The 12,650-nt window shown below is 39.5% G+C and overlaps 1 protein-coding gene across 2 annotated transcripts in view; it reads left to right on the top strand.

The window, feature by feature from the left end:
* LCT (lactase) overlaps positions 1–12,650 on the top strand; it is a 222,242-nt gene that overhangs the window by 100,703 nt on the left and 108,889 nt on the right. For both annotated transcript variants that reach the window (XM_053698251.1, XM_053698249.1), the window contains exon 7: positions 2,037–2,682. In XM_053698251.1, coding sequence (XP_053554226.1) covers positions 2,037–2,682 — 646 coding nt within the window. The remainder of the gene's footprint in view (positions 1–2,036; positions 2,683–12,650) is intronic.

Below are 12,650 nucleotides of genomic sequence, written 5' to 3'. Positions count from 1 at the left end.
TTACAATTTCCCTATCTTAAATTAAATTAAAACTTACCTGTCAAATTGAAAAAACTAAGTTTAAACTAATATAACTATTAAAACAAAATTAAACTAACTACCAATTAAATAAAACTAAACTACACATTAAAAAAATCCTAACACTACTCTAAAAATTACAAAGTATCTAAATACAAAAAATAAAAAAATAAAAATTACAAAAAATAACAAAGGAAATTATCCAAAATAAAAATTACACCTAATCTAATAGCCCTATCAAAATAAAAAAGCCCACCCAAAATAAAAAAAAACCCTAGCCTACAATAAACGGGCCTTTTGTAGGGCACTTGCCCTAAGTTAAACAGCTATTTTACCTGTAAAAAAAATACAAAGACCCCCAAAAGTAAAACCCACCACCCAACCAACCCCCAAAATAAAAAACCTAACTCTAAAAAAACCCTAAGCTACCCATTGCCCTGAAAAGGGCATTTGGATGGTCATTGCCCTTAAAAGGGCATTTAGCTCTTTTACAAGCCTAAACCCTAAACTAAAAAAAAAAAAACACCCAAAAAACCCTTAAAAAAAGCCTAACACTAACCCCCGACGATCCACTTACAGTTTTTTGAAGTCCCGCTTAAACGATCTTCATCCAGGCGGCAAGAAGTCTTCATTCAGGCAGCCTCTTCAATCTTCATCCCGTCGGCGAAGTCCTCATCCAAGCGGCGAGAAGTCTTCATTCAGACAGCCTCTTAAATCTTCATCCAGGCGGCATCTTCTATCTTGATCCCGGCAGTGAGGAGCGGGTCCATCCTGAAGACATCCAGCGCGGAGCATCTTCTTCATACGGTCACCGCCATACACTGAATCTTCAATGCAAGGGAGTCGTTTCAAAATGGCGTCCCTTGCATTCCTATTGGCTGAAAAAATTTAATCAGCCAATAGAATGAGAGTTGCTAAAATCCTATTGGCTGATTTGAACAGCCAATAGGATTTTAGCAGCTCTAATTCCTATTGGCTGATTCATATTTTTCAGCCAATAGGAATGCAAGGGACTATTAGTTATATTGTAGCTAGCTTAGGTTTTATTTCACAGGTAAGTATGTATTTAGTTTTAAATAGGTATTATTAAGTTAATAATTGTAATTTTAATTTAGCTCTATTTTAATTTTGTTAAAGTTAGGGGTTGTTAGGGTTAGGGTTACGTTAGGGTTAGGTTTAGGGGTAGGTTTAGGGGTAGGTGTAGGGGTTAATAGTTTAATTTAGATTTTTGTGATGTGGGGGGCTGGCGGTTTAGGGGTTAATAGATTTATTTAGTGGTAGTGATGTGGGAGGCCAGAGGTTTAGGGGTTAATAGCATTATTTACTTGCAGCGATGTCGGGGAGTGGCGGAATAACTAACTTTAGCATAGTGTCGGTGATATAGGGAGCGGCAGATTAGGGGCTAATAGCTTTATTTAGGTGGCAGCGTTATCGGGTATGGCAGATTAGGGGTTAATAACTGTAGGTAGGTGGCGGTGATGTCGGTGGGGGGCAGATTTGGGGTATTTAGACGTGAGGTTTATGTTATGGTGTTAGGTTTAAACGTATCTATTTTTTCCCCATAGAAATCAATGGGGCTGCGTTACGGAGCTTTTCTTGCCGCGATCGCAGGTGTTAGACTTTTTTCTGACCCACTCTCCCCATTGATGTCTATGGGGGAAGCGTGCACGAGCACGTCAAAACATTGCTTGTTTTTTGTGCGGTATGGAGCTTAAAAGCACCATATCGCACGCACAACTTGTAATGGCTGCGCTATAGGGGGTTAAATAACGCAACTTTTGTTGCGTTCGTTAATTTCCCTATAGTGCACATAACTCATAATCTAGCTGAATATGATTTAATTTAGAATTACTTTACTGTAATGATATATAATAACTGAAATATAGACAATGAAATGATGCTAAAATGTAACTACCATGAATAATCTCTTGATGTGAATAGCTAGTCATTTATGACTATTTTCTATACTAAACATTTCTAAACTTTGAATAGTGATTTTTTTAACTACTTGTTTTTAGGTGGCCCATACTATCTTGAAATCACATGCTAAAGCCTGGCACTTATACAACGACAAATATCGCACTAAATATTCGGGTAAAGTTGGAATCTCCTTGAACTCCGATTGGGCTGAGCCAGCATCTCCCACTAAATCTGAGGATGTGAAGGCTGCTGAACGCTACCTGCATTTCATGTTAGGCTGGTTTGCTCATCCAATTTTGGTTAATGGTGATTATCCTGACATTCTTAAGGAGAAGATAGAGCAAAAACGCATACAATGTCCTGGCATAGTCGCTGAGTTACCAACATTCACTGAGGCTGAGAAAGGACAAATCAAAGGGTCTGCTGATTTCCTTGGGCTTTCCCATTATACTACAAGGCTAATAAATGATTCTGTTAGTGCAAGCTGTGTTCCAGAATATGATAACATTGGGGACTTTGCACAGAGCTCTGATCCTTCATGGTCTGTGACATCATCTCCATGGATTACTGTGGTTCCCTGGGGTTTTAGAAGACTTCTGAACTTTGTGAAGGAAGAGTATGTGAAAGACAGTCTGCCGATATATATAACTGCGAATGGGATGCCAACACCATATGATGTAGAGGTGTTTAATGACACAGCTAGAATCCACTACTTAACTACTTACATCAACGAAGTTTTAAAAGGTAAGATTTTGATAGATTGATAGAAAGAAAGATAGATAGACAAACAGATAGATGAATAGATAAATCATTAGATATAATATTGAAGACATTTATATCAGGTGCATAATATTTATTATTACAATGTTTTCATGCAAGAAACTACTACAAATAAAGAATAATCATACTAAAGAAATATAGCATCATTATAACCTTCCAGTCCCAGATAATTAAAAGGAAATTACACAAATATTTTATTTTTTTTAAATTTAGAAAGCACATGCGGTTTTAAACTCCTTTCCAGTTTACTGCTCTTATTAAATTTGCTTCATTCTCTTGACATCCTTTGTTGAAAAACATATCTTAATAGGCTCAGTAGCTGCTGATTGGTGGACGCACAATCACATAGATGCCTCAAGTGATTGGCTCACCCATGTGCATTGCTACTTCTTCAACAAAGGATACCAAAAGAATGAATCTAATTAGATAATAGAAGTAAATTGGAAAGTTGTTTAAAATGGTATTCTCTATCTGAATCATGAAAGAACATTTTTAGGTTTTATGTCCCTTTAATCTATTCATATCAAACCTCTTTATAAATGAAACATGCAATATATATATATTTACAACTAATGCCTATATTTCCAGCCTTCAGGCTTAAGAAAAATGTTACAGTTGCTTTCTAACAAATCTTGAATGCTGTGATGTTAGGTTCCCTGAGGGCAGCAGGTGTAGAATAAAGGTTTAAAGGACCCTTAAATAAAGCAGAATTGCACAGTCTACAAGTGCATAATAAAAATCTAATGCAATAGGACTCACTGTGAATCTTAAATAAGCAGATTTATTTTGACAAATTTCAATATTGACTTCCATTTTCCAGCCCCTGTATGACATGACAGCCATCAGCCAATCACAGACTCATATACTTATAAACTGTGAACTTTTACACATGCCCAGTAACAGCTGGTGCCTCATAAAGTGTGCATATAAAAAGACTGTGCACAATTCGATAATGTAAGTAAATTGGACAGTTTGCTAAAACTGCATGCTCTATCTGAATCCTAAAAACAAAATTTATGCTTACCTGATAAATTTCTTTCTTTTGCGATGTCCCGAGTCCACGGATTCATCCTAACTTGTGGGATATTGTCCTTCCTGACAGGAAGTAGCAAAGAGTGCACCACAACAGAGCTGTCTATATAGCTCCCCCCTTAACTCCACCCCCCAGTCATTCAACCGAAGGCCAAGGAAGAAAAGGAGAAACTATAAGGTGCAGAGGTGACTGAAGTTTACATAAAAAATACTATCTGTCTTGAATAGACAGGGCGGGCCATGGACTCGGTACATCGCAAAGGAAAGATATTTATCAGGTAAGCATTAATTCTGTTTTCTTTTGCAAGATGTACCGAGTCCACGGATTCATCCTAACTTGTGGGATACCAATACCAAAGCTTTAGGACACGGATGAAGGGAGGGACAAGACAGGAACCTAAACGGAAGGCACCACTGCTTGCAAAACCTTTCTCCCAAAAATAGCCTCCGAAGAAGCAAAAGGATCAAATTTATAACATTTTGAAAAGGTATGAAGCGACGACCAAGTCGCAGCCTTACAAATCTGTGCAACAGAAGCATCATTTTTAAAAGCCCATGTGGAAGCTACCGCTCTAGTAGAATGAGCTGTAATCCTTTCAGGAGGCTGCTGTCCAGCAGTCTCATAAGCCAAACGGATGATGCTTTTCAGCCAAAAGGAAAGAGAAGTCGCCGTAGCCTTTTGACCCCTACTCTTTCCAGAATAAATAACAAACAAAGAAGATGTTTGACGAAAATCTTTGGTTGCCTGCAAATAAAATTTCAAAGCACGAACCACGTCCAAGTTGTGCAACAGACGTTCCTTCTCACAAGAAGGATTAGGACACAGAGAAGGAGCAACAATTTCTTGATTGATATTCCTGTTAGTAACAACCTTAGGTAGGAACCCAGGTTTGGTACGCAAAACCACCTTATCAGCATGGAACACAAGATAAGGAGAGTCACATTGTAATGCAGATAGTTCAGAAACTCTTCGAGCTGAAGAGATAGCAACTAGGAACAAAACTTTCCAAGATAAAAGCTTAATATCTATGGAATGCAAACGGAACCCCCTGAAGAACTCTAAGAACTAAATTTAGATTCCATGGCGGATCAATAGGTTTAAACACAGGCTTAATTCTAACTAAAGCCTGACAAAAAGCCCGAACGTCTGGAACATCTGCCAGACGCTTGTGCAACAAAATAGACAGAGCAGATATCTGTCCCTTTAGGGAACTAGCTGATAATCCTTTCTCCAATCCGACTTGGAGAAAAGACAAAATCCTAGGAATCCTGATTTTACTCCAGGAGAAGCCTTTGGATTCGCATCAAAAAGGATATTTACGCCATATCTTATGATAAATTTTCCTGGTAACAGGCTTTCGAGCCTGAATCAAGGTATTTATGACTAACTCAGAGAAACCCCGCTTTGACAGAATCAAGCGTTCAATCTCCAAGCAGTCAGTTGCAGAGAAATTTGGATGCTTGAATGGACCTTGAATCAGAAGGTCCTGTCTCAATGGCAGAGACCATGGTGGAAGGGATGACATGTCCACCAGGTCTGCATACCAAGTCCTGCATGGCCACACAGGCGCTATCAAAATCACCGATGCTCTCTCCTGTTTGATTCTGGCAATCAGACGTGGAAGGAGAGGGAAAGGTGGAAACACATAAGCCAGGTTGAACGACCAAGGTACTGCTAGAGCATCTATCAGTACAGCCTGAGGATCCCTTGACCTGGAGCCGTAACAAGGAAGTTTGGCATTCTGACGAGACACCATCAGATCCAACTCTGGTGTGCCCCATAGCCGAACCAGCTGAGCAAACATCTCCGGATGGAGTTGCCACTCCCCCGGATGAAAAGTCTGACGACTTAGAAAATCTGCCTCCCAGTTCTCTACACCTGGGATATAGATCGCTGACAGATGGCAAGAGTGAGCCTCTGCCCATTGGATTATCCTTGAGACCTCTAACATCACTAAGGAACTCTTTGTTCCGCCCTGATGATTGATATAAGCCACAGTCGTGATGTTGTCCGACTGAAGCCTGATGAATCTGGCCGAAGCCAGCTGAGGCCATGCCTGGAGAGCATTGAATATCGCTCTTAATTCCAGAATATTTATCGGTAGGAGAGCCTCCTCCCGAGTCCACAAACCCTAAGCTTTCAGGGAATTCCAGACTGCACCCCAGCCCAGAAGACTGGCGTCTGTCGTCACTATAACCCATTCTGGCCTGCGGAAACACATTCCCTGGGACAGATGATCCTGTGACAACCACCAAAGAAGAGAGTCTCTGGTCTCTTGATCCAGATTTATCTGAGGAGATAAATCCACATAATCCCCATTCCACTGATTGAGCATGCATAGTTGCAGTGGTCTGAGATGCAAGCGAGCAAACAGAACTATGTCTATTGCCGCTACCATTAGTCCGATTACTTCCATACACTGAGCCACTGACGGCCGAGGAATGGAATGAAGAGCTCCGCAGGTGGACAAAATCTTTGATTTTCTGACCTCCGTCAGAAATATTTTCATGTCCACCGAGTCTATCAAAGTCCCTAGAAATGAAACTCTTGTTAGGGGGGAAAGAGAACTCTTTTTTACGTTCACTTTCCACCCGTGAGACCTTAGAAAGGCCAACACTAAGTCCGTGTGAGACTTGGCTAGTTGGAAGGACGACGCTTGAATTAGAATGTCGTCTAGATAAGGCGCCACTGCTATGCCCCGTGGCCTTAGAACCGCCAGAAGGGACCCTAGCACCTTCGTGAAGATTTGCGGCGCCGTGGCCAACCCTAAAAGAAGAGCCACAAACTGATAATGCTTGTCCAGAAAGGCGAACCTGAGGAACTGGTGATGATCTTTGTGGATAGGAATGTGCAGATATGCATCTTTTAAGTCCACGGTGGTCATATATTGACCCTCCTGGATCAATGGTAAGATAGTCCGAATGGTCTCCATCTTGAAAGATGGAACTCTTAGGAATTGGTTTAGGATCTTGAGATCCAGAATTGGTCTGAAGGTTCCCTCCTTTTTGGAACTATAAACAGATTGGAGTAGAACCCCTGCCCCTGTTCTGCTTTTGGAACTGGGCAGATCACTCCCATGGTAAAAAGGTCTTCTACACAGCGTAAGAACGCCTCTCTTTTTGTCGGGTTTACAGACAATTGAGAAAGATGGAACCTCCCCCTTGGAGGGGAATCCTTGAAATCTAGAAGGTATCCCTGGGTTACAATTTCTACTGCCCAGGAATCCTGAACGTCTCTTGCCCAGGCCTGAGCAAAGAGAGAGAGTCTGCCCCCTACTAGATCCGGTCCCGGATCGGGGGCTGCCCCTTCATGCTGACTTAGTGGCAGCAGCAGGCTTTTTGGCCTGTTTACCCTTGTTCCAAGCCTGATTAGGTCTCCAGGGTGACTTGGATTGAGCAAAGTTCCCCTCTTGCTTTGCAGCAGGGGAAGAGGTAGAGGGACCACTCTTGAAGTTTCGAAAGGAATGAAAATTATTTTGTTTGGTCCTTGTCTTATTTGACTTATCCTGAGGGAGGGTATGACCCTTCCCTCCAGTAATGTCTGAAATTATCTCTTTCAATGCAGGCCCGAATAGGGACTTACCTTTGAAAGGGATGGACAAAAGCTTAGATTTAGATGACACATCAGCTGACCAGGACTTAAGCCATAAGGCTCTACGCGCTAAAATTTCAAAACCTGAATTCTTAGCTGATAATTTAGCAAGATGAAAAGCGGCGTCTGTAATAAAAGAATTAGCCAACTTAAGAGCCTTAATTCTGTCCAAAATATCATCTAGTGGGGTCTCCATCTGAAGAGCCTCTTCTAGAGCCTCAAACCAAAAGGCAGCTGCAGTGGTTACAGGAACAATGCATGCTATAGGTTGAAGAAGAAAACCTTGATGAACAAAAATTTTCTTTAGGAGACCCTCTAATTTTTTATCCATAGGCTCAATGAAAGCACAACTGTCTTCAATAGGTATAGTTGTACGCTTAGCCAGGGTAGAAATAGCTCCCTCCACCTTAGGGACCATCTGCCATGAGTCCTTTATGGTGTCAGAAATGGGAAACATTTTCTTAAAAACAGGAGGGGGAGAGAACAGAATACCTGGTTTATCCCACTCCTTAGTAACAATGTCCGAAATCCTCTTAGGGACCGGAAACACATCAGTGTAAACAGGAACCTCTAAATATTTGTCAATTTTACACAATTTCTCTGGAACTACAATAGGGTCACAATCATCTAGCGTAGCTAATACCTCCCTGAGCAATAAGCGGAGGTGCTCTAGCTTAAATTTAAATGCCGTCATATCTGAATCTGTCTGAGAGAACATCTTTCCTGAATCAGAAATCTCTCCCTCAGACAGCAAATCCCTCATCCCTCCTTCAGAACATTGTGAGGGAATATTGGATATGGCTACTAAAGCGTCAGAAGGCTCAGCATTTGTTCTTAACCCAGAGCTACTGCGCTTCCCTTGCAACCCAGGCAGCTTAGATAAAACTAGAAGTACTTGGCGTTGCTTGTGCGGGCGGTACTGGTTGTGACACTTGGGGAGAACTAGATGGCAAAAACTGATTTCCTTCTGTCTGAGAATCATCTAATGCCAAACTTTTATAAGTCAAAATATGCTGTTTGCAATTTATAGACATATCAGTACAAGTGGGACACATTCTAAGAGGGGGTTCCACAATGGCTTCTAAACAAATTGAGCAATGAGTTTCCTCAGTGTCAGACATGTTTAACAGACTAGTAATAAAGCAAGCAAGCTTGGAAAACACTTTATTTAATGAAAAAAAACACAATTTGCAAAAACGGTACTGTGCCTTTAAGAGAAAAAAAGGCATACACAAACTGCAAAACAGGTTAAAATTGCTTCAATTTTTCTGAAATTTTAACAGTGTACCCACTAAGCTTTAGAAGGATTGCACCACAAGTTAATAAGCAATAAACCCCCAAATGAAAAAAAACGGATTGAAATAAGTCTAAAACTGGTTAAAACCCCCAAAGCACCTTGCCACAGCTCTGCTGTGGCCCTACCTGCCCTTAGGAAGCGATAATATGGGGTTTAAAGCTTCAATTAGTCCCTCAGAAGACTATCAGGACCTCAGGAGAAGTTGCTTGCTGCTTGTAAATGTAGGCCCCGCCCACCGCACTCGATGTTGCTGGGGCCTACACAAAACTAACAAACCCTGCCTGAAAGCCATGTGGGTTATAAACAACCCCAAAGAACCCTCAAGCAAATGTCCCATAAAACAGAAAACGTTACTTTCAGACACAAAAACGTTTGTCCCAAATTCACATAACAAACTGAGTGCCCACAAAAAATTAACCCTTTATGCAAGCTAGTAAAAACCTCTGATAACACTAGGATTACTGCTTACCCTTCCCCTAATGGGGACACTGTCAGCCTTTCTGAGTTAACACAGTCTCTGCAGAAAATATGACTGAACATACCTCATTGCTGTATAGCAAGAAACCGTTCCTCACACTGAAGTTTTCCTGTACTCCTCAGCTTCTGTGGGAACAGCAGTGGACCTTAGTTACAAATGCTAAGATCATCATCCTCCAGGCAGAAATCTTCATCTATGTCCTGCCTGAGAGTAAATAGTACAACACCGGTACCATTTAAAAATAACAAACACTTGATTGAAGATAAAATAAAACTAACAGCTTAACAACTCTTCTCTTTACTCTTCCTGCTTAGAGCCAGCAAAGAGAATGACTGGGGGGTGGAGTTAAGGGGGGAGCTATATAGACAGCTCTGCTGTGGTGATCTCTTTGCTACTTCCTGTCAGGAAGGATAATATCCCACAAGTTAGGATGAATCCGTGGACTCGGTACATCATGCAAAAGAAAGTGTAATTTTGACTTTAGTTCCCCCAAGTGAATGTGAGAAGCAAAATACTAAACCTACACAACCTAATTTTCTTTCTCATCAAATTAAGATAATATTTGTTATCGGGTTGCAGTCTCTTTATCTGCTTGGAGAAAAATAAACTTCCTGGAGTCAGAGCCCCTTCCCCCTCGATAATTTTGTTTATACAACCAAACATTTTTTTAGTTTCAGTTATATGAAATGTAGTTGCTTGTAGCTCTTCACTTTAATTCTTTGTATTATTTTTAGTGGATAAAGACGAACTCATAAATAGACAGTTATAGCCAACAATTTGTAAAATTAGTCTTTGAAGGAAACCCTCTATTTTGTTAAGAAAATCTGCAATTACGTCCAATATATACTGTATATATATATATATATATATATATATATATACATATATACAGTATATATATATATATATATATATATATATATATATATATATACAACCCCAGTTCAATTCATTTGTCTCTGATTTATCAGTCAAGTAATTTAGTGGACACAGCTGATTTCCCTGCCTATATATTTAACATTAGCTTGGGCTGTGCATTGCTACAACAACATATGTTCACATTTCTGAAGTGAACATTTTATAAGTGAGGCATTAGGAATAGAATTATACAACAATTGAACCAGAATTGGGCAAGGGGCAAGACACAAGGCAAGTACTTTTGTAATATGTTTTATATACCTTATTGTTTCCTTATGCAATTGCTGTTGTAATACTCAGCTAGTTTTGTGTTATGAGTATAACGCTAATTTCTTTCATGTAATTGGCAAGAGTCCATGAGCTAGTGACATATGGGATATACAATCCTACCAGGAGGGGCAAAGTTTCCCAAACCTCAAAAATACACCCCTCACCACACCCACAATTCAGTTTTTACAAACTTTGCTTCCTATGGAGGTGGTAAAGTAAGTTTGTGCTAAGATTTCTACGTTGATATGCGCTTCTCAGCATTTTGAAGCCCGGTTCCTTTCAGAGTACAGTGAATGTCAGAGGGATGTGAAGGGAGTATCACCTATTCAATGCAATGGTTTTCCTCACAGGAGATCTATTTCATAGGTTGTCTGTTATCGGTTGTAGAGATTCATCTCCTCCCTTATTCAGATCGACGATATACTCTCATATTCCATTACCTCTACTGATAACCGTTTCAGTACTGGTTTGGCTATCTGCTATATGTGGATAGGTGTCTTTCAGTAAGTATATTTTTATTACTTAAGACACCCTCAGCTATGGTTTGGCACTTTATGCATTAATATAAAGTTCTAAATATATGTATTGTACTTATATTTGCCATGAGTCAGGTTTATGTATTTCCTTTTGCAGACTGTCAGTTTCATATTTGGGGAAAAACATATTTAGGTAATATTTTTCTTACCTGGGGTTTAGTCTTTTTTCAAATTGACAATTTTTTTGTTTCAATTTTGCAGGCAAAATTAGGCCCGCGAGGGCGCAAAATGCCAAAGTTTATTGCGTCATTATTGGCGCGAGAATTTTTCGGCGCAAAAGTAAGTCAGATGATGCAAATTCATCATTTCCGGTGTCTTAGTTGACGCCGAGTTCCTCGCACAAGGTTGCGTCATTAATGACGCAAGTGTGTCATTTCCGGATGTTGTTAGTGCCAAACAAATTTCAGTTCCGTTGTGCGTCATACTTGGCGCCAAATAATTTCATTATTTAAAACCCCATTCCTGTATGCCTCTTGCCTTTTTTTCTATGTCAGAGGGCTATGCTGTTTGCATTTTTTTTCCCATTCCTGAAACTGCCATATAAGGAAATTGATAAGTTTGCTTTATATGTTGTTTTTTCTCTTACATTTTGCAAGATGTCTCAATCTGATCCTGTCTTAGAAATCTCTTTTGGAACCCTGCTGCCTGATAACAGTTCTACCAAAGCTAAGTGAATTTGTTGTAAACTTGTGGAGATTATATCTCCAACTGTGGTTTGTAATAGTTGTCATGATAAACTTTTACATGCAGATAATGTGTCCATCAGTAAAAGTACATTGCCTGTTGCTGTTCCTTCAACATCTAATGTGCAAGATATACCTGTGAATTTAAAATAATTTATTGCTTATTCTATTCAGAAGGCTTTGTCTGCCATCCCGCCTTTTAATAAACATAAAAGGTCTTTTAAAACTTCTCATAAAGTTGATGAAATTTCAAATGACCAACAACATACTGAATTATCTTCCTCTGATGAGGATCTATATGATTCAGAAGATCCTTCCTCAGATATTGACACTGACAAATCTACTTATTTATTTAAAATGGAGTATATTCGTTCTTTGTTAAAAGAAGTGTTGATTACATTGGATATTGAGGAAACTAGTCCTCTTGATATTAAAACTAGTAAACATTTAAATTCTGTTTATAAACCTCCTGTGGTTACTCCAGAAGTTTTTCCAGTTCCTGATGCTATTTGTGATATGATTTCTAAGGAATGGAATAGGCCTGGCACTTCTTTTATTGCTTCTTCAAGGTTTAAAAAGTTGTATCCTTTGCCAGCAGTTACATTGGAGTTTTGGGAAAAGATCCCCAAAGTTGATGGGGCTATCTCTACTCTTGCTAAACGTACTACTATTCCTATGGAAGATAGTACTTCTTTTAAAGATCCTTTAGATAGGAAACTTGAATCTTATCTAAGCAAAGCCTATTTATATTCGGGTCATCTTCTCAGGTCTGCCATTTCTTTGGCTGATGTTGCAGCTGCATCAACTTTTTGGTTGGAACATTTAGCACAACAAGAATTGGATTCTGATTTGTCTAGCATTGTTTGCTTGCTTCAACATGCTAATCATTTTATTTGTGATGCCATTTTTGATATCATCAAAATTGATGTTAAATCTATGCTATTTTAGCTATAAGAGCTTTGTGGTTTAAATCTTGGAATGCTGACATGACTTCTAAGTCTAGATTGCTATCTCTTTCTTTCCAAGGTAATAAGTTATTTGGTTCTCAGTTGGATTCGATTATTTCAGCTGTCACTGGTGGGAAGGGAGTTTTTTTGCCTCAGGATAAAAGACCTAAGGGTAAATC

The sequence above is a fragment of the Bombina bombina genome, chromosome 1 (assembly GCF_027579735.1).
Source record: "Bombina bombina isolate aBomBom1 chromosome 1, aBomBom1.pri, whole genome shotgun sequence".
NCBI lineage: Eukaryota > Metazoa > Chordata > Amphibia > Anura > Bombinatoridae > Bombina > Bombina bombina.
Note: the sequence above shows the minus strand (reverse complement) of the source record. Positions and strands in the feature narration are given on the sequence as shown.